Source organism: Tachyglossus aculeatus, chromosome 6 (assembly GCF_015852505.1).
Source record: "Tachyglossus aculeatus isolate mTacAcu1 chromosome 6, mTacAcu1.pri, whole genome shotgun sequence".
Classification (NCBI taxonomy): Eukaryota; Metazoa; Chordata; class Mammalia; order Monotremata; family Tachyglossidae; genus Tachyglossus; species Tachyglossus aculeatus.
In genome coordinates this window covers 5,287,720-5,312,495 of record NC_052071.1, presented here as the reverse complement: position 1 = coordinate 5,312,495, position 24,776 = coordinate 5,287,720, and the positions used below count along the sequence as shown (strand labels likewise).

Sequence of the window (24,776 nt, the reverse complement as noted above, 5' to 3'; positions counted from 1 at the left end):
CTGCGCTGTACTGAACGAAGAACGCGAAGCTCTCGATAATTAGCGCTGAGGGATTAACTGCCCCGCCCCGGGACTCCCTGAGAACTCCACCATTCCCAGCCTACTTTCCCTGCTGCTATTAGCTCTAATGCCGAATTACATTTTCCAAGCGCTTAGTCCAGTGCTCTGCACACAGTAAGCGCTCAATAAATACAAGTGAATGAATGAATGAACACCGTGCTCTCCCGAGAGCTCAGTCCGGTGCTCCGCACACGGTGAGCGCTCAATAAATTCCACTTATTGATCAATCCACCCCAGGACCCCCTCAACCCTGAAGCATTCCCATCGTAGACTCGGAAGATCTGGGGGGGGGGCAGGGATTCCTTCTTAGATCTATCCCGAGGATTCAGTCCCCTCCTGTGGAAAATGGGAATGAAGACCGGAATGTGGCAACGGGGACCGTGTCCGACCCGATCCTCTTGGATCCACCCCAGCGCTCAGTACAGTGCCTGGCACGTAGTGAGCGCTTCCCGAATACCGTTAGAAGAATAAAATTGACCGACTAAGACATCTTCGGGCGTCCCCAAGAGCAGTTCGGAAAGGGAACTTCCCCTTCTAGACTGTGAGCCCGTTTTTGGGTAGGGACCGTCTTTATATGTTGCCAACTTGCACTTCCCAAGCGCTTAGTACAGCGCTCTGCACACAGTAAGCGCTCAATAAGTACGACCGAATGAAGGAATGAATGGAAGGGGCGGGAACTTGGCTGGGGTGACGAGGGACGAGCTTCGGCATCCGAATATTCTTCACTTTTTGACGGTCTTCGGTAAGCGCTAACTATGTGCCCGGTACCGTCCTAAGCGCCGAGGTAGGTCCAGGCTAATCGGGTTGGACCCAGTCCAGATCCCAGGTGGGGCTCCCGGCCTCGGCCCCCGTTTTCCAGATGAGGGAACCGAGGCCCGGAGAAGCGGAATGACTCACCCGAAGTCACACGGCGGAGAAGCGGGGGAGCCGGGATGAGAACCCGCGTCCTTCAGGGTCCGGGCTCTACCCACCGGACCGCACTTCCTCCCCAGACGGCCTCCCGATCTACAGGTCTGCCGACTCCGTATTACCCTCTCCCGACCGCTTAGTCCAGTGCTCCAGCACTCAATAAATAGCGCCGACGGATTGCGGGCCGGGAACGGTCTACCGCTCCCGTGCATCGTCCTCTCCCGACCGCTCGGTCCAGTGCTGGGCACCCAGTGGGCGCCCTCCCCGCGGGCCCCCCAACCAGCCCGCTCCGAGATGGAACGGGCGTGGTGAGAAGGACAGGAGGCTGCGGCCCGTCTTCTTGATAAATACTTTAATGAGAAGAGGAGTGGTCAGCCCGGACCCTGCCCGACCTCCGCAAGTCGGGCGAGGGGGTGACGGCGGGCAGGGGGAGGGGGCCGCGGCCGGGCCCACCTTCATGGAAGATGCCAGCCCCGCCGACCACCCGCTGGCTCCACACCCGCCCGCCCACACATGTAACACGAGATCCCGCGAGGCGCCCCCGGGCCGGGGGGGAGGAGAGGGAAGGGGTGGAGGGGGCAGTGCCAGCTCGCCGCGAGGTGCCCGCCTTCAGAAGGGAAGCCTCTTCAGCTGCTCGTAGGTGATAAAAAACTGGCCGCCGGGTTACGGAAAGGCTGGCTGGGGTGGGTTGCCCCCGGACCTTCCCCGCAGAACCCCGCCCCGTGGGGGGCTGCCTCCCCCAGGCCCCCCGAGCACCCCCTGCACCGCCCCCTTCCCCTCCTCCTCTGGTCTGGGATGCTCTGGGCCTTCACCGCGCTCCCACGTCTGACCAGCTCCCGGTTTGGGTGGTCCCATCCGGGCCCTGGGTGCCCCCACCCTTAAACACCGGCCCTGGAAAGGAGCTCTGGTGCCTGGGTTGGGGGCTGGGGGTGTGGTGAGGAGACAGAGGGAGAGAGGGAGAGAGACAGGAGGGGAGAGAGGAGAGAGAGAAGGAGGGGGCAGAGACAGGGGGAGAGAAAGAGACAGGAGGGGAGAGAAGGAGAGAGAAAAGGAGGGGGAAAGAGAGACAGGACGGAGAGAAGGAGGGAGAAAGAGAGACAGGATGGGAGAAAAGGAGAAAGACAAGGAGGGGGGAGAGAGAAACAGGAAGGAGAGAAGGGGGAGAGACAGAAGGGGAGAAAGGAAGAGAGAGAAGGGGAGAGACAGATGCAGAGAGAGGAGGGGGGAGAGAGACAGGAAGGAGAGAAGGAGGGGGAGAGAAAGGGAGAGAGTGACAGGAGGGGAGACAAGGAGAGAGAAGAAAAGGGGAGAAAGAGGGGGAGAGAGAAACAGGATGGGAAAAAAGGAGAAAGACAAGGAGGGGGAGAGAGAAACAGGAAGGAGAGAAGGGGGAGAGATGGGAGGGGAGAAAAGAAGAGAGAGAAGGGGAGAGACAGACGGAGCAAGAGAGGAGGGGAGAAAGGGGGGGGGAGAGAGACAGGAAGGAGAGAAGGAGGGGGAGAGAAAGGGAGAGAGTGACAGGAGGGGAGACAAGGAGAGAGAAGAAAAGGGGAGAAAGAGGGGGAGAGAGAAACAGGCTGGGAAAAAAGGAGAAAGACAAGGAGGGGGAGAGAGAAACAGGAAGGAGAGAAGGGGGAGAGATGGGAGGGGAGAAAAGAAGAGAGAGAAGGGGAGAGACAGACGGAGCAAGAGAGGAGGGGAGAAGGGGGGGGAGAGAGACAGGAAGGAGAGAAGGAGGGGGAGAGAAAGGGAGAGAGTGACAGGACGGGAGACGAGGAGAAAGAAGAAAAGGGGAGAAAGAGGGGGAGAGAGAAACAGGAGGGGTGAAAAAGAGAGGACGGGGGAGAGACAGGAAGGAGAGAGACAGAGGGGGAGAGAGAGACAGGAGGGGAGAGAAGGAGAGGACGGAGGACAGATAGGAAGGAGAGAAGGAGGGGGAGACAAAGAGGGAGAGGGAAACAGGAGGGAAGAAAAGGAGAGAAGAAAAGGGGAGAGATGGAGGGGGAGAGAGAGACAGGAGGGGAGAGAAGGAGAGAGAGAATGAAAGGGAAGAGACAGAGAGGGGAGTGAGGAGTGGAAAGAAGGAGAGAAGGAGGAGCGAGAGAAACAGGGAGAAAGAGAAGGAGGGGTAGAAACAGACAGAGAGGATTGGAGAGGAGAGAGAAGGGAAGAGAGATGGGAGAGGAGAGACAGAGAGAGACACTGTGTGTGTGTGTGTGTGTGTGTGTGTGTGTGAGAGAGAGACAGAGACAGACAGGAGGGAGGGGAGAGACAGAGAGAGACAGCGTGTGTGCATGTGTGAGAGAGAGAGACAGAGAGAGAGAAACGGAGCATTTTCTATAGTCCCTGCTTAGTTCACCACCCTTCACCACCTGGGCCTGGGGTCTCCCCCACTGCCCCCTCCCCCAGACCCCCGGTAAGGATACGATGATGTTCCAGGGGCCGAGCCGCAGCCAGTTGGGCCAAAACCCCTTGTAGAGTGCGAAGAAGCCCTCGCTCTTCCACGTCTGAGGAGAGACACCCCCCCACAGGGGGCTGGCTAAGGCGGCCGCAGGCCCCCGGCCCTCCTGGCCAGGGTGGTCTGCCCTCGCCCCCCCACCCCACCCCCTGCCCAGGGGCCGCCGTTCGCAACCGCCCGGCAGGGAACCGCGATGCCTCTCCTAATTCCGGCCTCCCAGCCGCTCAGGACGGTGAGAGCGCCCGGCAATAATCCAAGCGATGGCATTGGTGAAGCGCTGACTACGTGCCGTCAGGCTGGACACCGGCCCTGGCCCTTGCGGGGCTCACGGTCTTCACCCCCATTTTGCAGGTGAGGGAGCTGAGGCCCCGAGAAGCCAAGTGACTCCGACACAGCCGAGATGAGCAAGCCCACCGTCCCCCCGGGGCCTCCAACGCCAAGCTTATCGGAGCAACAGACGTCCCCCCGGGGGGGACCGCCGTCTTGGGTCAGCCCCAAGGGAGCCGTCTTTTCATTCCGGGCGCGGGCATGACAACGGGGTGAGGATTTTATGGAGGGGAGGGTCGGGAGTCTCAGAGAGCGGTCGGCACCGAGGCCCCGGGGGCCCGGCGGGGCACCGGGACGGGATGCCTCTCCTCCATCCCGGAAGGAACAGATCCGGGGAAGTGCTGGAGGGTCAGCCCTCCGTCCGTCCATCCCTCCGTCCACCCACCTACCCATCCATCCATCCAGCTATCTAACCATCCATCCATCCATCCCCCGAAATCTCCCCTCCAATAACCCATCACAGACCGGGAAATCGACCCAAACCCTGCTGCTGTCAGCTCATTCTGGGCAGGGAATATACAATAATAATACTAATAATGATGGTATTTGTTAAACACTATGTGCAAAGCGCTGTTCTAAGCGCTGGAGGGGATACAAGGTGATTAAGACTGTGAGCCCCCTGTGGGACAATCTGATCACCTTAAGCTCTTACTACAGTGCTCTGCACACAGTAAGCGCTCAATAAATACGATTGATCACCTTGTAACCTCCCCAGCGCCTAGAACAGTGCTCTGCACATGGTAAGCGCTTAATCAATGCCATCATTATTACTATTATCAGGTTGTCCCACGTGGGGCTCACAGTCTTCATCCCCATTTTCCAGATGAGGCCACTGAGGCTCGGAGAAGTGAAGTGACTTGCCCAAGGTCACACAGGAGACACGAGGCGGAGCCGGGATTAGAACCCGTGACCTCTGACTCCCAAGCCCGGGCTCTTTCCACTGAGCCACGCTGCTTCTCTCTTCTATCTGTCATGTTGCTGCACTGTCCTCTCCCAGGCTCTGCACACATTAAGCGCTCAATAAATACCCTCAATGGGCCGATTCCTGCTCTAGACTGTATGCTCATTGTGGGCAGGGATCGTGACTACCAGCTTTTTTTTTTTTTAAATGGCATTTATTAAGCGTTTACTATGTGCAAAGCGCTGTTCTAAGGGCTGGAGAGGGTACAAGGTGATGAGCTTGTCACACAAGGGGCTCACAGTCTTAATCCCCATTTTCCAGATGAGGTCACTGAGGGACAGAGAAGTGAAGTGACTCGCCCAAACTCACACAGCTGACAATTGGCGGAGCCGGGATTTGAACCCGTGACCTCTGACTCCAAAGCCCAGGCTCTTTCCGCTGAGCCACGCTGCTTCTCTTTTGTCTTGTCCTCTCACCAAGAGCTCAGTCCAGTGCTCGGTACCCAGTAAGTGCTCCGTAAATGCCACCCATCGTGGCCACAGGATGCGTCTACCAACTCTTGACATCTTGTCCTCTCCCAAGCGCTCAGTCCAGTGCTCGGCACCCAGTAAGCGCTCAATAAAGCGTCGCCTAGAGCCCGGGCCTGAGAATCAGGGGGAGGCGGGTTCTAATCCCGGCTCCATCACTAGCCTGCTGTGTGATGCTTCACTTCTCTGAGCCTCGGTTCCCTCCTCTGTAAAATGGGGGTGAAGACTGTGACCCCCACGGGGGAGGGGGACCGTGTCCGACCTGAGGAGCTTGCATCTACACCGGCGCCTAGAACAGTGCTTGGCACATGGTGAGCGCTTAACGGATACCCTTATTAATATTAATAAATAACCGCAACGGATCGGTCGACCGGAAGGTCGAGACCGGTCGTTTCCGTGTCCCGGCCGGGGAGGGGGCCGGCCGGGGGGACCCCCGCTACCTTGAGCAGCCCGTCCAGGGTCCCGGAGTAGAGCTCCACGCTGCCCACGATGGCCCTCTGGTTCATCATGCGGGTCCTGACCACGTCCACCGGGTTGGAGGCGACGGCCCCCGCCAGGCCGCACGTGAAGCTGGAACTGACAATGGTCGGCGTCGTGCCCCGTTGAGCGTTTCCTCCGTGCCAGGCACTGTACTGAGCGCCGGGGTGGATCCCAGCCGGCCGGGTTGGACGCGGTCCTCCCGGTCTCAACTGGGGGCACGGACGTCCGGGGCCCCTCTGCGCCCCGGGAGTGGGGCGGAGAAACCGAGGAGTGGACATTACGGGGCGGAGGAGGGGGGTGTCACTTGGGGATCAGCCCAGATTTGGGGTGCAGGCAACCCGTCCCCCACTTCCCACCAAGGGCTGGCTCCCCGGGCCCGGCGAGGCCGAAATCTCGGACGGGGAGGGCGGACCGACGCGGGGATCCGGCCCGAGGGGCCGGCCGGACGCCCGTGGACAGGGAAGGGGCCGGGGCGGGGGGCGTCTTCCTGGGGTGGCGGCCGGAGGCCGTACTCACACGAAGTGGGCGAGGATGGTGTCCCCCATCAGGCCTGACATGATCAGGTGCTTTTTGGTGATGTCGTAGACTGGCAGCTCCACGCCCACCACGATGGCCGCCCGCTGGGCCGTGGGCACCACGCCCTGGGCGACGCACGGCACCCGGTCAGCGCGGGAGGGGGTGCCCCGCCGCCCCAAAGACCCCCGGCTTGCGGGACGAGGGGGTAACGCAAGAGACGGAGGGTGGACCCACCCAGCCCCGATCGGATCCTACCGGATCAGCCCGGAAGCTCCTCCGTCCGCCGGGAAGCCCCTCAAGAGCGGAGCTTGTCTCCACTAACTCTACTGGACTCTCCTAGGTGCTCATGTCAGTGCTCTGCACGGAGTGGGCGCTCAATAAACATCACCAACTGAGCGACTACCAGATTAGACTGGAAACTCCTGGAGGGTAGCGCTTGTCTATCCTGTAGTCTCTCCTAAGCGCTTAGTATAGTGCTGTGCACAGAATAAGCGCTCAGTAAATACCACCGATTGACTGACAGATCCCCGGACCCCCGGTGACGGCCGCCCCCCGGAAATCCGGAGGCTCACCCTCCACAGGCCCCGCGTGCCCTCCTGCTGGTATATGTCGATGAAGCTGCCAATCATCCCCCCCTGGAACAGGCTGCCCTGGGCCTGCATTCGAATCTGGAACGAGGAAAGGTTAGTCGTATTTTCGGAGCGCAGAGCACCGGACTGAGCGCTTGGATGATACGGCAATAAGCAGACACGCTCCCAGCCCGCGATGACCTTATTTATCGCTCTCAGTGTCCGTCTCTTTCTCTCTTTTGTTAACAATGTGCACAGAGCTATAATTCTATGTATTCTGACGGTTTTGACACCTGTCTCCATGTTTTGTTTTGTTGTCTGTCTCCTCCTACTAGACTGTGAGCCCGTTGTTGGGTAGGGACCGTCTATGTTGCAGACTTGGACTTCCCAAGCGCTTAGTTCAGTGCTCTGCACACAGTAAGCGCTCAATAAATACGACTGAATGAATGAATGCCTCCCCCTCTAGACTGTCAGCTCGTCATGGGCAGGGAACGTCTCCGTTCGGTTGTTCTGTTGTCCTCCTCCGAGCGCTTAGTACAGTGTTCCGCACCCAGGAAGCGCTCAATGAATGAGCGAAAGGGGCGGTTCGGGCCGGGGGGGGGAAGAGCCGGGGTCGGTCTGGACTCCCGACTCGGCTGGGGCAGGATGGGCTCCCCGCTCTCGACTGGCAGGGATCGGGTGGACCGATTCCGCAGCCCTGGACGCTCCCGAGAGCTCGGTCCAGTGCTCCGCGCACAGCAGATCGGGAGTTTCTGGTGGGCAGGGCTCGCATCTACCAACTTTCCTCTCCCAAATGTTCGGTACAGTGCTTTGCACACATCCTGTGGACAGGGACCGTGGCTACCAACTCGATCCTATCAGACTCTCCCAAGTGTTCACTCAAAGGGCTCCCAGTGGGCAAGGATCGTGTGTGCCAATTCTACGGTATCGCACTCTCCCGAGCGGCCGGTACAGTGCTCCGCACACCCCCGTCAGCCCTCGACATCCGCACCCCCGGACGGATGCACGCACTGGCACCCGACGGCCCCTTACCTTTAAGACGTCGGTTGGGTTGGCCAGGGTGGACGATATTACCCCCGATACCACCCCACAGATCATATTGATCAGCAGGGTTTCATCTGTGAAGGGGAAGCGGGGAAAGGGACGGCAGGTAAAGCTTCTGCGGGGGAGGCGGGAGGAACCCCTGCTCTGAATCAGAGGGGCGGGAAGGAGAGAAGGGGAGGAAGAGGAAGATGAGAAAAAGAAATAAAGAGAAGAAGAGAGAGAAAGAGGAAGAGAGAGAAAGAAAAAGAGAAGGGAGAGAAAGAGAAAGAGGAGGGAGAGAAAGAAAAAGAAAGAGGAGGAGGGGAGAGAAAGAGAAGGGAAAAAGAGGAAAAAGAGGAGGAGGGACAAGAGGAGAAAGATGAGGAGGATGAAGAGGAAGAGGAAATGAGGAGGAGAAAGGGAGAGAGGAGGGAGAGAAAGAGGTGGAGAAAGAGAAGAGAAAGAAAGAGGAGGAGGAAGAGAGAAAGGCAGGAGAGAAAGAGGAGAAAAAAGAGAGAGGAAAATAGGAGGAGGGGAAAAGGAGGGAGAGAAAGAGGAGGAGAAAGAAAAGGGAAAGAAAGAGAGGAGAAAGAAAGAGGAGGGAAAGAAAGAGAAGGAGGGTGAAGAGGGAGAGAAAGAGGAAGGGGGGAAAGGAGGGAAAGAAAGAGGAGGAGAAAGAGAAGGGAAAGAAAGAGGAGAAAGAAAGAGGAAGGAAAGAAAGAGGAGGGAGAAGAGGGAGAGAAAGCAGAAAAAGAGGAGGGAGAGAAAGAGGAGGAAAAGAGGAGGAGGGAGAAAGAGGAGGGAGAGAAAGAGGAGGAGAAAGAGAAGGGAAAGAAAGAAGAGGAGGAAGAGAAGGGAAAGAAAGGAGGAGAAAGAGGAGGGAAAGAAAGAGGAGGAGGAAGAAAGAGAAGGAGGGAGAAAGGAAGAAGAGAAAGAGGAGGAAGAAGAGAAAGAGGAGGAGGGAGAAAGGAAAGAGAGAAAGAGGAGGAAAAGAGGAGAAAGAGAAAGAGTAGGAGGGAGAAAGGAAAGAGAGAAAGGAGGAAAAGAGAAGGAGAAAGAGGAGGAGGGAGAAAGGAAAGAGAGAAAGAGGAGGAAAAGAGGAGGAGAAAGAGAAAGAGGAGGGAGCGAAAGGAAGAGAAAGAGAAGGGAAAGAGGAGAAAGAAGGGGAGGGAGAGAAAGAGGAGAAAGAGAAGGAAGAAGAGAAAGAAGAGGAGAGAAAGAGGAGGGAGAGGAAGAGGGAGAAAAGAGGAAGGACACTCTAGCTTTCAAATCAAACTTCCAATCTGTAGCCAAGAAGCCAAAAGTCCCTAAGAGCCCCGGGATTCCAGCCCTTCGGTCCCAGAGATAGCTTCAGATCCGCGGGGGGCCGGAGCCTATGCCCGACCCAACGATCTTGTAACTACCCCAGCGCTCAGCACAGTGCTTGGCCCCAGAGTGAACGCTTAACAAACAACCCCGTGATCGCTGAGCCCGAGTTAGGGAACAGACCGAGCCCTGGCCCCGCCACGGGCCCACCCTGCATTAACCGCGGGCAGGGGACGTGCTTACCAACTCTGCTGTCTTGTCCTCTCCTGAGCGCTTAGACCAGTGCTCCGCACATCTTAAGTGCTCCACATCATACCACCCCCCTCGACTGGTCGTCCGTCCCTCTCAACTGACCTTCTAAGCGGTCCACGAATAGTTTCTTTAGGCTTTGATAGATGCCAATCTTTATGGTGCCGTAAGATGCTTGTCTCAGTAACGCTGGGGCGATTCTGAAAAGAACAGAGGAATTGGGGACCCCTGCCCTTGCTGGGGGGCGGGGGGGACCCCGCATTTCTGGCCCGCTGGGGTGCACCGTCCTCTTCTTGACCCCTGACCTTGGACCCCCATCGGTCCACCACCGCGTCCCCCCCGCCGCCCGCCAAACAGCTGAGCCCCAGAAACGGCGGCTCACCCGGAATAGAGGGCCAGCAGGCCTTCTTCTTTCCAGATGCGGAACAAGGCGTGGAACATCCCCTTGTACTTGATCTCCTTGAAGCGGACATCGATGCTCTGCCCTTGAACCTGGAGGCGGGTTTTGGTCAAGTCCACTGGGAAGGTCCCTTGAGGGTGAGAGACAGCGAGAGAAAGACAGAGAGAGAGAGAGGTGGGGGGGGGGGGGGGAGGAGAGAGACACAGAGAGGGGGAAAGGAGAGAGAGTTGGAGAGAAAGATGGGGGGAGAGAGACACACAGAGAGAGGGGGAAAGGCAGGAGGGAGAGAGGGAGGGGGAGAGAAAAGTGGGGAGAGGAGGGGAAGACGGGGGAAGACAAGAGGAGAGAGGGAGAGAGAACAAGGGAGAGAAAGAGGGGGAGAGGGGACAAAGGAGGGGAAAAGAGGGGAGAAAGGGGGAAAGGAAAAAAAGGGGGAGAAAGGGAGAGAAAGGTGGAGAGAGGGAAAGAAAGGAGGAGAGGGAAAGGACAAGAGGGAGAATGATGGGGAAGGGGAGAGAGAGAATGAGGGGAAGAGAGGGGATAGACAAGGGGAAGGGGAGAAAAGGGGGAGCAAGGGAGAAAAGTGGGAGAAAGGGAAAGGTGGAGAGAGGGAGAGAAAGGAGGAGAGGGAGAGAAAGGGCGAGAGGGAGAGGGAAAAATGCAGGGAAGAGGGAGAGAGAGGGGAAGAGAGGGGACAGAAGAGGGGGAAGAGGGGAGAAAAAGGGGGAGAAAGGGAGAAAAGGGGGAGAAAAAGAAAGGTGGAGAGGGGGAGGGGAGAGAAAGGGAGGGGGAGGAGGAGAGAAAGAAAAAGAAGGGGAAGAGGGAGAGACAGAGGGAGAAGAGGAGAGAGTGAGAGAGGGGAAGAGGAGAAGGGGGAGGGAAAAGAGGGAAAGAGGAGAGGGGGAGAAAGACGGGAGAGGGAAAGGAGAAAGGGGAAGAAAGGAAGAGAACGGGGAGAAAGACAGAGAAAGGGGGGAGTGGGAGAAAGGGAGAGAACATGGAGAAAGAGAAAGGGGGAGAGGGAGAGAGAAAGGGAGAGAGGGAGAGAAAGGCGGAGGGGGGAGAGAAAGGGAGGGGGAGAATGATGAGGAAGAGAGAGGGAGAGATAGAAAAAGAAGGGGAAGAGGGAGAGATAGAGGGAGAAGAGGAGAGGGCAAGAGTGGGGAAGAGGAGAAGGGGGGAGAGAAAAGAGGGAAGGGGAGGGGGGAGAGAGATGGGAGAGGGAAAGGAGAGAGAAAGGAGAAGGGGAGGAAATGGGGAGAGGGAGAGAGACAATAGGAGAGATGGGGAGAGAGACATGGAGGAGAGAGATAAGAGGAGGGGGAGAGTGAGACAGAGGGAGGGAGAGGTAAAGAGAGGGAGACACACACGTACACACATGCACACAAGCACACACAGACACACCCCACTGAGAGAAGCTGCCAACCGGGTGGCCTCTTCGTCACACCAACGCAGAGACCCCTTAGACTACACGGGGTCTCTCAGGGACCTGGGCTTTGGGATGCCTGGACCCCTCCCCTTCCCCGCACCCTCCACCATGGTCACCCCAACTCCCAGAGGCCTGACGAAAGTTATGAAGCGTTTACTACGTGTCAGGCACTGCTCTGAGCGCTGGGGCAGGTCCGACCTAACCGGGTCGGGCACAGTCCCTGTCCCGCATGGGGCTCCCGATCTAAGGATGGAGAAGAGGATTTTTTTTTGTCTAAATGGTATTTGTGAAGCGCTTATTATGTGCCAGGCACTGTACTAAGCGCTGGGGTGGATGACACAAGATAATGAGGTTGGACACAGTCCCTGTCCCGCGTGAGGCTCACAGTCTAAGGGAGGGAGAAGGAATAATAATAATAATAATAATAATAATGGTATTTGTTAAATGCTTACTATGTGTGAAGCACTGTTCTAAGCACTGGGGTTGATACAAGGTGATCAGGTTGTCCCACGGGGGGGCTCACAGTCTTCATCCCCATTTTCCAGATGAGGTCACTGAGGCCCAGAGAAGTGAAGTGACCTGCCCAGAGTCACCCAGCAGGCGAGTGGCAGAGGCGGGATTAGAACCCACGACCCCTGACTCCCAAGCCCGGGCTCTTTCCGCTAAGCCACGCTGCTTCTCGTGTTTGTTGTTGTTTTTTCCTAAATGGTATTTAAGCGCTTACTATGCGCCAGACACTGTACTAGGCGCCGGGGTAGATACAAACTAATCAGGTTGGACACAGGCCCTCAGTTCCCTAGACAAGCCTAGTGGGTAGAGCCCAGGCCTGGGAGTTGGAGGTCATGAGTTCTAATCCCAGCTCTGCCGCTAGTCTGCTGGGTGACCTTGGGCCTGTCACTTCCCTTCTCCGGGCCTCAGTTCCCCCATCTGGAAAATGGGGATGGAGACAGTGAGCCCCACGGGGGACAGGGGATGTCCAGCCTGATGAGCTTGGATCCACCCCAGTGCTCAAAACACTGCCTGGCACATACTAAGTGCTTAAACGCAGTGCTCTGCGCGCAGTAAGCGCTCAATAAATACAACTGAATGAATGAATGAAATGCCATGTAGAAAAAAAATCTTTAAATTAAGTGCTTAACAAATACCATCACTTTTTATCATTATTACTATTATTAGGGAAGAGGGAAAACAGGCAGTCTTCCCCCTAGGCAATTCTAGAAATGAGTGAGAGGCTCCTATCAAAACTTCACCCTCCTCCTCTAGGCTGTCAGCTCGGCCAGCGTTTAGAACAGTGCTTGGCGCATAGTAAGCGCTTAACAAATATCATCATTATTATTATGGGCAGGGGACGCGACCCCTAATTCTGCTGGAGTGTCCTCTCCCAAGCGCTTAGTCCAGTGCTCTGCACACAGGAAGCGCTCAATAAATACCATCGATTGCGAGCAGGGACGGCGTCTACGACTCGGTCGTCTTGGGCTCTCCCAAGCACTTAGGAGAGTGCTCTGCACACAGTAAGCGCTCAATAAATACCACGGATTGACTGATTGTGGACTGAATGTGCCTACCCTCTCTGTTGTGTTGTCCTCTCCCAAGCCTTTAGTAATAATAATAATGATAGCATCTATTAAGCGCTTGCTATGTGCAAAGCACTGCTCTAAGCGCTGGGGAGGTCACGAGGTGATCGGGTTGTCCCGCAGGGGGCTGACAGTCTTCACCCCCACTTTACAGACGAGGTAACTGAGGCACAGAGGGGTGAATAATAATAATAATAATAATAATTATGGCATTTATTAAGCGCTTACTATGTGCAAAGCACTGTTCTAAGCGCTGGGGAGTTTACAAGGTGAGCAGGTTGTCCCACGTGGGGCTCACAGGCTTAATCCCCATTTGACAGATGAGGTAACTGAGGCCCAGAGAAGTGAAGTGACTTGCCCAAAGTCACACAGCCGACGGTTGGCGGGGTGGGGATTTGAACCCATGACCTCTGACTCCGAAGCCCGGGCTCTTCCCACTGAGCCACGCTGCTTCTCCAGTACAGTGCTCTCCACCCATAAGCGCTCAATGGATGTCTGCACACCGTAAGCGCTCAATAAATACGATTGATTGATTGATATCTCCGGATTGATGGCTGGGGCAGGGAACGTGTCTGCCCACTCGGGTGGTGCTCTCTCAAGCGTTCAGCACAGTGTCCACCCACTGTGGGTGCTCAAGAAATACCATGGATTGACTGAGCAGGGAAAGTGCCTCCCAACTGTCACCTCGTCCTCTCCCGAGCACTTAGTCCAGTGCTCTGCACGCAGTAAGCGCTCAATAAATACCATAGATGACGACTGATGAGGGAGGTCCGGGGGGGGGTCTCGGGAGAAGACCCGTTTGTGCGTGTTCGGCCGGGGGTGGTGGGGGGAGAAATCATCATCATCATCATCGTCAATCGTATTTATTGATGATGAGAAGCAGCGTGGCTCAGTGGGTAGAGCCCAGGCTTGGGGGTCAGAGGTAGTGGGTTCCAATCCCGGCCCCGCCACTTGTCCGCTGGGTGACCTTGGGCGAGCCACTTCAGTTCCCTCATCTGTCAAATGGGAATGAAGGCCGTCAGCCCCACGCGTGACAACCTGATCACCTTGTATCTCCCCCAGCGCTTAGAACAGTGCTTGGCGCGTAGTAAGCGCTTGACAAATACCATCGCCGTTATTATGATTATTCTCTTTATGACCTACCAGGTCCCTTGAAGTCTTCCCTGACCTATCGGGGGGTTCAACGCCGGTCTGGGGGCGTTGACTGGCCAGGTTTGTGGGGACGACGGCGCCTCAGTTTCCCTGTCCGTCCCCCAATCCTGCGCGAGCCCCGGCTCGGGGGGCCGTCCCCTGTGCGCCCCCAAGGACTTACACCCCTCTTCTCCTCTGCAATTTCCATCGCGGGTCCTCCTCCCCGCGCACCCCGGTCCGTACACCTCTCGCGGCAGGGATGGTGTCCTTCCTAATCTTGCTTACGGCGTCGGCCCGAGCGTCTAGCACAGGCCCCCTCCCGCGGCACGGGCGGGGGCCGGGGCTGAGGATGGAGCGTCAGTCGTCGGGGTCATGGGTTCAAATCCCGGCTCCGCCAACTGTCAGCTGGGTGACTGGGCAAGTCACCTCACTTCTCTGGGCCTCAGTGACCTCATCTGGAAAATGGGGATGAAGACCGTGAGCCCCCCAACTTGGGACAACCTGATCACCTTGTAGTAATAATAATAATAATGGCATTTATTAAGCGCTTACTATGTGCCGAGCACTGTTCTAAGCGCTGGGGAGGTTACAAGATGATCAGGTTGCCCCACAGACTTTTGTAACCTCCCCAGCGCTTAGAACAGTGCTTGGCACATAGTAAGCGCTTCATAAATGCCATCGTCATCATCTCTCTCGGTGGGGAGAGCCCGGAGCTGGGAGTCAGAAGGACTTGGGTTCTAATCCCGGCCCCGCCCCTCGTCTGCTGCGTGACCTTGGCCAAGTCCCTTCGCTTCTCTGGGCCTCGATGATCACAGTCTCTTTTAGACTGTGAGCCCACTGTTAGGTAGGGACGGTCTCTATACGTTGCCAATCTGTACTTCCCAAGCGCTTAGTACAGTGCTCTGCACACAGTAAGCGCTCAATAAATACGACTGATGATGAAAAATGGGGATGGGGCCAGCGAGCCCCGCGTGGTACAAGGGACTGCGTCCGGCCAGATGTGCTTGGATCCACTCCAGTGCTTAGTACAACACCTGGCACATTTTAAGTGCTTAACAAATACCCTAATGATTACCATTATTATTATCATTACTAGATCTCTCCCCTCCACCCCAGTGCTTAGTACAACGCCTGACACATTTTAAGTGCTTAACAAATACCCTAATGATTATTATTATTATTATTTCTAGATCTTTCCCCTCCCAACCCAGAGTTTCCTCAAAGATTCACCCAGACACACGCACACAACTTTCCTAACTCTCCCCTGACAATACACAGAGTTTCCTCAAAGGGTCACACACACCCACAAACACACAACGCTTTCCCTGCTCTCCTCTGACAATACAGTTTCCTCAAAGGGTCACACACACACACTTTCCTTGCTCTCCCCTGACAACACAGTTTCCTCAAAGGGTCACACACACACTTTCCTTGCTCTCCCCTGACAATACACAGAGTTTCCCGCAAGGGTCACACACACCCAAACACTCTCCTTGCTGTCCTCCCACAATACAGAGTTTCCTCAAAGGGTCACACACACTCCCATATACACCCACCGAGCTCTCCCCCGACAATACACAGAGTTTCCTCAAAGGGTCACACACACCCACAGACACACACGCTTTCCTTGCTCTCTGACAATACAAAGAGTTTCCTCAAAGGGTCACACACAGCTACACACAGATACAAACAGACTTTCCTTGCTCTCAACTGACAATACACAGAGTTTCCTCCAAGGGTCACACACATCCACAGACACACTTTCCTTGCTCTCCTCGGACAATACACACAGTTTCCTCAAAGGGTCACACACACCTACAGAGACACACACAGACTTTCCTTGCTCTCCCCTGACAATACACAGAGTTTCCTCCAAGGGTCACACACACCCAAACACTCTCCTTGCTGTCCTCCCACAATACACAGTTTCCTCAAAGGGTCTCACACACACCCACACACACTTTCCTTGCTCTTACCTGACAATACACAGTTTCCTCAAAGGGTCACAGACACCTACAGACACACACACAGACTTTCCTTGCTCTCCCCTGACAATACACAGAGTTTCCTCCAAGGGTCTCACACACACACACACACACACACACACACACACACACACACACACACTCTCTCCTTGCTGTCCTCCAACAATACACAGTTTCCCCAAAGGGTCACACACACCTACAGACACACACACACTTTCCTTGCTCTCCCCTGACAATACACAGAGTTTCCTCCAAGGGTCACACACACCCAAACACTCTCCTTGCTGTCCTCCCACAATACACAGTTTCCCCAAAGGGTCACACACACCTACAGACACACACACACTTTCCTTGCTCTCCCCTGACAATACACAGAGTTTCCTCCAAGGGTCACACACCCCCAAACACTCTCCTTGCTGTCCTCCGACAATACACAGTTTCCCCAAAGGGTCACACACACCTACAGACACACACACACTTTCCTTGCTCTCCCCTGACAATACACAGAGTTTCCTCCAAGGGTCACACACCCCCAAACACTCTCCTTGCTGTCCTCCCACAATACACACAGTTTCCTCAAAGGGTCTCACACACACCCACACACACTTTCCTTGCTCTCCCCTGACAATACACACAGTTTCCTCAAAGGCTCACACATACCCGCAGACACACACACAGACTTTCCTTGCTCTCCCCTGACAATACACAGAGTCTCCTCCAAGGGTCACACACACCCAGACACACTTTCCTTGCTCTCCCCCGACAATACACAGAGTTTCCTCAAAGGGTCACACACACCTACAGACACACACACAGACTTTCCTTGCTCTCCCCCAACAATACACACAGTTTCTTCAAAGGCTCACACATACCCGCAGACACACACACAGACTTTCCTTGCTCTCCCCTGACAATACACAGAGTCTCCTCCAAGGGTCACACACACCCAGACACACTTTCCTTGCTCTCCCCCGACAATACACAGAGTTTCCTCAAAGGGTCACACACACCCACAGACACACTTTCCTTGCTCTCCCCTGACAATACACAGAGTTTCCTCCAAGGGTCACACACACCCAAACACTCTCCTTGCTGTCCTCCCACAATACACACAGTTTCCTCAAAGGGTCTCACACCCACACACACTTTCCTTGCTCTCCCCTGACAATACACACAGTTTCCTCAAAGGGTCACACACACCTACAGACACACACACAGACTTTCCTTGCTCTCCCCCATTACACACAGCTTCCTCAAAGGCTCACACATACCCGCAGACACACACAGACTTTCCTTGCTCTCCCCCGACAATACACAGAGTTTCCTCAAAGGGTCACACACACCCACAGACACACAGACACACTTTCCTTGCTGTCCCCTGACAACACAGTTTCCTCAAAGTGTCTCACACTCCCACAAACTTTCCTTGCTCTCCCCCGACAACACACACGGTTTCCTCAAAGGGTCACACACACCCACAGACCCACACAGACTTTCCTTGCTCTCCCCCGACGATACACAGAGTTTCCTCCAAGGGTCACACACCCCCAAAACATTCTCCTTGCTGTCCTCCCACAATACACAGAGTTTCCTCAAAGAGTCACACACACCCAAACACTCTCCTTGCTGTCCCCCCACAATTCACGGATCCATTTACCGATTGCAAGCCTTTTTCCCCGCCATCGGAACCTTGTCCCATCTCCGAACGTTTTTAGGCCAAGTCTACATTCCCAGGAATCCCGCTCGTTGTAGACAGGGAGTGCGTCTGTGTTTTGCTCTATCGTCCTCTCCGGAGCGCTCAGTCCAGTGCTCTGCACAGTGAGCGCTCAATAAAGACCAATGAATGAATGGATGGGTGAATTCCCATTTCCCGGATGCTTTTATTCTCCTTTGTTCTTTAAAGAAATGACAGGGGGAGGGAGTCTCCCCTCCCCGAAAGGCGGCAAAGGGGAAGACGGACGGACGGATGGTGGGAGAAACGCGAGCGTCTTTAGCCCACGACATTCGCGAACATCTCCTCGATCCCGGGCGGTTCGCTAGAGACGAAAGGAAAAACCCACAAAGGAAAACAAAAAAGAAAAGAAAAGAGAGAGACCAGGATGACTTTTATTGACCTCCTGACTTCGGGGCCTTGATTTTGCTTTCAGACTCCGATTTTTCAAGGCCGTCGTTTGGGAAGGGCTCCGAGCCGTCGGAATGGGGTTGATTCTTTTGTTTTGGGGGGGATTGATGGAGATTGGGGATCGGTGAGGGGGACGGCTACTAAAAATCTTTGCCAGTGACAGGGATTTGTTTGGTGTGAGGGTGCTGTCTGCCAATATCGAGGGGGGCGAGACGCTTGGAAATAATGCGGTCTCTGTTAATAACAACTGTGGTCTTTGTTAAGCGTTTACTACATCCCATGACAATACGAAGAATAACCGTGGGATTAAACGTGTCAGTAATAATCGTAATAACTGTGGATTTGTGAAGCATTTACTACGTGTCAATGATAACTGTGCTATTGGTTAGACATCTAATGACGATAATAATAACTGTGGTATTGGTTAGTCATTTGCTATGCGTCAATGACAATACTACTAAAATAACTGTGGCATTTGTTAAATGTTTACTATGCTCCAGTAGCAATAATAATAATTGTGGATTCTGTTATGTGCGTACTATGGACCAATAACAATGATAGTGGTATCTGTTAAACATTTACCATGCGCCAACGACAATAATATTAATAACGGTATTTGTCACACGTTTACTATGTGCCAACAAGATTAATAATTATTGTGGTATTTGTTAAACGTTTACCATGCATCAACAGTAATAATAATAATGGTATTTGTTAGGTATTTACTATGTGCCAACAACTATAATAATTGTGGTACTTCTTAAGCGTTCCTTGCGTGCCAAGCACTGGGAAGCAGCGTGGCTCAGTGGAAAGAGCGCGGTTTTTGGAGTCAGAGGGCATGGGTTCAAATCCCGGCTCCGCCAACTGTCGGCTGTGTGACTTTGGGCAAGCCACTTCACTTCTCTGGGCCTCAGTTACCTCATCTGTAAAATGGGGATTAAGACCGTGAGCCCCCCGCGGGACAACCTGATCGCCTTGTAACCTCCCCAGCGCTTAGAACGGTGCTTTGCACATAGTAAGCGCTTAAATAAATGCCATTATTATTATTATTATTACTAAGCGCCCATGTAGATATAAGATCATCAGGTCCCCCCCATGGGGCTTTCGGTCTAAATAGGGAGGGATTACGGGGATTGAACCCCCATTTTGCAGATGAGAGAACTGAGGCCCAGAGAAGTGACTTGCCCAAGGTCACCCCGGGTCGGGGCCGGGATGGGAACTCAGGTCCTCCGATTCCCAGCCCCGGGCTCTTACCTCTAGGCCGCCAGTCAGTCGGTCAATCGTATTTATTGAGCGCCTACTGTGTGCAGAACACTGAACTAAGCGCTTGGGAGAGCACAATACAACAATACGACAGACACACTCCCTGCCCACAGTGAGCTGCGAGGACTTCTAACGCGCGATCAGTCGATACCATTTACTGAGCGCTTTACTGGGGGCAGAACGCTGTGCTAAGCGCTTGAGCGAGGACAAGTAGAGAGGTGGAATTTTTCCTTCATTCAATCAATCAATCAATCGTATTTATTGAGCGCTTACTGTGTGCAGAGCACTGTACTAAGCGCTTGGGAAGTACAAGTTGGCGACATATAGAGACAGTCCCTACCCAACAGTGGGCTACCAAGCGCTTATGGTGGACAGAGCACTGTACTAAGCGGCTGGGGATACAATCGATCGATCAATGGCATTTATTGAGCGCCGACTGTGCACGGCACTAAGCGCTTGGGAGAGCCCAAGTCAAAGGAGTTTCATTCATTCATTCACTCGTATTTATTGAGCGCTTACTGTGTGCAGAGCACTGTACTAAGCGCTTGGGAAGGACAAGGTGGCAACATAGAGAGACGGTCCCTACCCAACGGCGGGCTCACAGTCTAGAAGGGGGAGACAGACAACAAAACAGGTAGACAGATGGCAAAACCGTCAGAATAAATAGGATTATAGCTATATAATATAGAGTTGGGAGACGCATTCCCTGTCCTCTGGGAGCTGACACTCTACTGTGGGCAGAGCACTGTAATGAGCGCGTGGGAGACTCCAAGGGTTAGTAGACACCATCCCTCAAGGAGCTTCCAATCTCCTGGCTGCCGAGCACCGGACTGAGCGTTTGGGAGAGGACGACAGAGTGGAAACGATCCCCGCCCGTGAGGAGCTGACACTCTACTGTGTGCCGAGCACTGGACTGAGCGCTTGGGAGAGGACGACAGAGTAGAAACGATCCCTGCCCTCGTGGAGCTGACAGTCTACCAGACCAAGGGAGCACTCGACTGAGCGCTTGGGAGAGGACGACAGAGGAGAAACAATCCCTGCCCTCATGGAGCTGACACTCTACCGGACCGAGAGAGCACTGGACTGAGCGCTTGGGAGAGGACGACAGAGCAGAAACGATCCCTGCCCTCATGGAGCTGACAATCTACCGGTCTGAGAGACCGAGAGAGCACTGGACTGAGCGCTTGGGAGAGGACGACAGAGGAGAAACAATCCCTGCCCTCATGGAGCTGACACTCTACCGGTCTGAGAGACCGAGAGAGCACTGGACTGAGCGCTTGGGAGAGGATGACAGAGGAGAAACAATCCCTGCCCTCATGGAGCTGACACTCTACCGGTCTGAGAGACCGAGAGAGCACTGGACTGAGCGCTTGGGAGAGGACGACAGAGGAGAAACAATCCCTGCCCTCATGGAGCTGACACTCTACCGGACTGAGAGACCGAGAGAGCACTGGACTGAGCGCTTGGGAGAGGACGACAGAGGAGAAACAATCCCTGCCCTCATGGAGCTGACACTCTACTGGACTGAGAGAGCACTGGACTGAGCGCTTGGGAGAGGACGACAGAGTAGAAACGATCCCTGCCCTCATGGAGCTGACACTCTACTGGACTGAGAGAGCGAGAGCAGTGGACTGAGCGCTTGGGCGAATACGAGAGAGTGACTAGACAGGATCCCTGCCCTCCAGAAGCTTCTCGTCTAGAGGATGGTAACTCTATTTGGATTCCACCAGGGCATGGGGGTCTCAAGTGGTCCCGCGGTCCCTGGACGGGGCTGGCCCGGCCCTGGGGGTGGTCGGAGGGGTCAGCGGCCGTGACCGCCCGCCTGCGGGAGGGTCCTTACCAAACTCGGCCACGATGGAGGCCAGCCCGCCGTACACGAAGGGTTTCCAGTTCAGCCCCGACATCTCATGGCGTGGCGGAGAGGCTCACCTCCTCCTCCTGCTGCTGCTGCTGCTGCGGAAACTAACCCAGAAAACCCCCACTGGACCCCCCCGGACCGTGCTCGGTGGTGGGGTGAGGGGATGGGGGGTCTGGCACTCTCGTCAACCTCCCCTGGAGACCCAACCAGACCGTGGACGAGCGGGGCAGGGGTGGGGGGCTGCTAGGGAGGGGTAGGGGGAGAGGAAAGGGAGCTATCCAGAGCGTGGCACATAGTAAGCACTTAAATATCGGCGCTTAGAACAGTGCTCAGTGCTTAGAACAGCACCTGGCACCTAGTGAGCGCTTAATATATGCCATCATTATTATGACTGGGGGGCAGGGAGGGGAGGGGGCTGCTGAGAAGGGGGTGGAGTGTTTGGGGGAAGGGACTGCCAGGATGGGGGTGGAGTATGGGGGGGATGGGGTGTTTTGGGGAGGGGGCTGCTGGGGTGAGATGGGAGGGGGATGCTGGGAAGGAGTCGGGGTAGGGGGATGTTTTGGGGAGCGGGCTGCTGGGAGGGGGGTGAGGTATGACGGGGGTAGGGTGTTTTGGGGAGGGGGCTGCTGGGAAAGAGTTGGGGTGTGGGGATATTTTGAGGGGAGGACTGGTGTGGTATTTTGGGGAGGGGGCTGCTGGGAAGGAGTTGGGGTGGTGGGGATGTTTTGGGGAGGGGGCTGCTGGGAAGGAGTTGGAGTGTGGGAGAGTTTTGGGGAGGGGCTGATGGGAGGGGGGTGGGGTATGAGGGGGTGGGGGTGTTTTGGGGGGATGCTGGGAAGGAGTTGGAGTGTGGGGATGTTTGGGGGCTGCTGGGAAGGGGATGAGGTATGATGAGGTGGGAGTGTTGGGGAGAAGGTTGCTGGGAAGGAATTGGGGTGTGGGAGTGTTTTGGGGAGGGGGATGCTGGGAAGGAGTTGGGGTGTGGAGGGTGTTTTGGGGAGGGGGCTGCTGGGAAGGGGATGAGGTATGACAAGGGTGGGGGGAAAGAAGGTTTCTGGGAAGGAATTGGGGTGGGGGAGTGTTTTGGGGAGGGGGCTGATGGGAAGGGGATGGGGTATGACGGGGGTGGGGGGAGAAGGTTGCTGGGGAGGAATTGGGGTGTGGGAGTGTTTTGGGGAGGGGGCTGCTTGGGAAGGGGATGAGGTATGACAGGGGGGTGGGGGGTTTGGGGAGGGGGCTGCTGGGAAGGAGTTGGGGTGTGAGGGGGGAGCTTTGGGGAGGGGGCTGCTGGGAAGGGGATGAGGGGACGTGGGGTGGGGGGTTGGGGGGAGACTATTACTGGGAAGGAATTGGGGTGTGGAGGGTGTTTTGGGGAGGGGGCTGCTGGGAAGGGGATGAGGTATGACGGGGGTGGGGGGAGAAGGTTGCTGGGGAGGAATTGGGGTGTGGGAGTGTTTTGGGGAGGGGGCTGCTTGGAAAGGGGATGAGCTATGACGGGGGGTGGGGGGTTTGGGGGAGAAGATTATTGGGAAGGAATTGGGGTGTGGAGGGTGTTTTGGGGAGGGGGCTGCTGGGAAGGGGATGAGGAATAACAGGGGTGGGGGTGGGGGAGAAGGTTGCTGGGAAGGAATTGGGGTGTGGGAGTGTTTTGGGGAGGGGGCTGCTTGGGAAGGGGATGAGGTATGACTGGGGGTGGGGGGTTTGGGGGAGAAGGTTGCTGGGAAGGAATTGGGGTGTGGAGGGCGTTTTGGGGAGGGGGCTGCTGGGAAGGGGATGAGGTATGACTGGGGGGTGGGGGGTTTGGGGGAGAAGATTACTGGGAAGGAATTGGGGTGTGGAGGGCGTTTTAGGGAGGGGGCTGCTAGGAAGGGGATGAGGTATGACGGGGGGGTTTGGGGGAGAAGGTTGCTGGGGAGGAATTGGGGTGGGGGAGTGTTTTGGGGAGGGGGCTGCTGGGAAGGGGATGAGGTATGACAGGGGTGTTAGGGGTTTTGGGGGAAAAGGTTGCTGGGAAGGAATTGGGGTGGGGGAGTGTTTTGGGGAGGGGGCTGCTGGGAAGGGGATGGGGTGTGGGGGAGTTTTGGGGAGAGGGCTGCTGGGAAGGAATTGGGGTGTGGGAGTGTTTTGGGGAGGGGGCTGCTTGGGAAGGGGATGAGGTATGACGGGGGGGTTTGGGGGAGAAGGTTGCTGGGGAGGAATTGGGGTGTGGGAGTGTTTTGGGGAGGGGGCTCCTGGGTGTGAGGGAGAGGAGGCCCCTGAGGAGAGCGCGCGGGGGCTTGTGGGAAGGGGGTGAGGGGCGCGGGGGCTTGTGGGAAGGGGGTGCAGGGCCTCACCGCGCGGGCCTCATCGGGTGGGTGGGAGGCCGGGCCGGGCCGGGCCGCGCCAGGGGGCGCGCGGGGGCTGCTGCAGCGCTGACCCGGAAGCAGAAGCTCCGCCCGGCGCCGCCGACCCCAGGGGATGCCCGCCCTGCCCACCGCGCATGCGCGTGCGCATGCGCCCGCCCCACTTCCGGCGGATGACGCAGCGACGCCGGGCCCCTCAGGCGGCCATCTTTCTGGCCTACGTCACTCACTCATTCATTCACTCACTCACTCATTCACTCATTCATTCATTCATTCACTCATTCATTTACTCACTCTAATAATAATAATAATAATAATGACGGCATTTGTCAAGCGCCTACTATGTGTCAAGCACTGTTCCCTGCGCCTGGGGGGATACAAGGTCATCAGGTTATAATAATACCTACATATGTAGATATGTTTGTACATGTTTCATCATCAATCGTATTTATTGAGCGCTTACTATGGGCAGAGCACTGTACTAAGCGCTTGGGAAGTACAAATTGGCAACAGATAGAGACAGTCCCTTAGCCAACAGTGGGCTCACAGTCTAAAAGGGGGAGGCAGAGAACAAAACCAAACATACTAACAAAATAAAATAAATAGAATAGATATGTACAAGTAAAATAAACAAATAAATAAATAGAGTAATAAATATGTACAAACATATATACATATATACAGGTGCTGTGGGGAAGGGAAGGAGGTAAGAAGAGGGGGATGGAGAGGGGGACGAGGGGGAGAGGAAGGAAGGGGCTCAGTCTGGGAAGGCCTCCTGGAGGAGGTAATATTTATTACTCTATTTACTTATTTTACTTGTACATATTTATTCTATTAATTTTATTTTGTTAATCTGTTTTGTTTTGTTGTCTGTCTCCCCCTTCAAGACTGGGAGCCCGCTGTTGGGTAGGGACTGTCTCTCTATGTTTTGTTTTGTTGTCTGTCTCCCCCTTCTAGACTGTGAGCCTGCTGTTGGGTAGGAACCGTCTCTAGATGTTACCAACTTGTACTTCCCAAACGCTTAGTACAGTGCTCTGCACACAGTAAGCGCTCAATAAATATGATTGAATGAATGAATGAATAATAATAATAAGGAAGGGGAAGAGGGAGAAGGAGTAAGGAGGGGAGGGGAATAATAATAATAGCATTTATTAAGCGCTTACTATGTGCAAAGCACTGTTCTAAGTGCTGGGGAGGTTACAAGGTGATCAGGTTGTTCCACTGGGGGCTCACAATCTTAATCCCCATTTTCCAGATGAGGTAACTGAGGCCCAGAGAAGTGAAGTGACTTGCCCAAAGTCACACAGCTGACAAGTGGCGGAGCCGGGATCTGAACCCATAACCTCTG

At 55.3% G+C, this 24,776-nt stretch overlaps 1 protein-coding gene across 4 annotated transcripts; it reads right to left on the bottom strand.

Moving 5' to 3' along the window:
• Positions 1 to 1,309: 1,309 nt before the first annotated feature.
• SLC25A14 (solute carrier family 25 member 14) lies at positions 1,310 to 23,458 on the bottom strand. Of its 4 annotated transcripts, XM_038747967.1 has the most exons (10): positions 23,420 to 23,458; positions 21,069 to 21,190; positions 9,707 to 9,854; positions 9,430 to 9,524; positions 7,780 to 7,865; positions 6,751 to 6,846; positions 6,179 to 6,303; positions 5,623 to 5,758; positions 3,396 to 3,476; positions 1,310 to 1,620 (listed from the first exon to the last, which is right to left on the bottom strand). In XM_038747967.1, the coding sequence occupies exons 2-10, from the start codon at positions 21,130 to 21,132 to the stop codon at positions 1,579 to 1,581; spliced, it is 873 nt and encodes a 290-aa protein (XP_038603895.1). In that variant the 5' UTR covers positions 21,133 to 21,190; positions 23,420 to 23,458; the 3' UTR covers positions 1,310 to 1,578. The 4 variants fall into 4 exon arrangements, with proteins under 4 accessions (XP_038603895.1, XP_038603898.1, XP_038603896.1 ...); XM_038747970.1 differs by lacking the exon at positions 23,420 to 23,458 and having other exon boundaries at positions 9,707 to 9,816; positions 21,069 to 21,155; XM_038747968.1 differs by lacking the exons at positions 21,069 to 21,190; positions 23,420 to 23,458 and adding an exon at positions 14,040 to 14,152 and having other exon boundaries at positions 9,707 to 9,816.
• Positions 23,459 to 24,776: the final 1,318 nt, after the last annotated feature.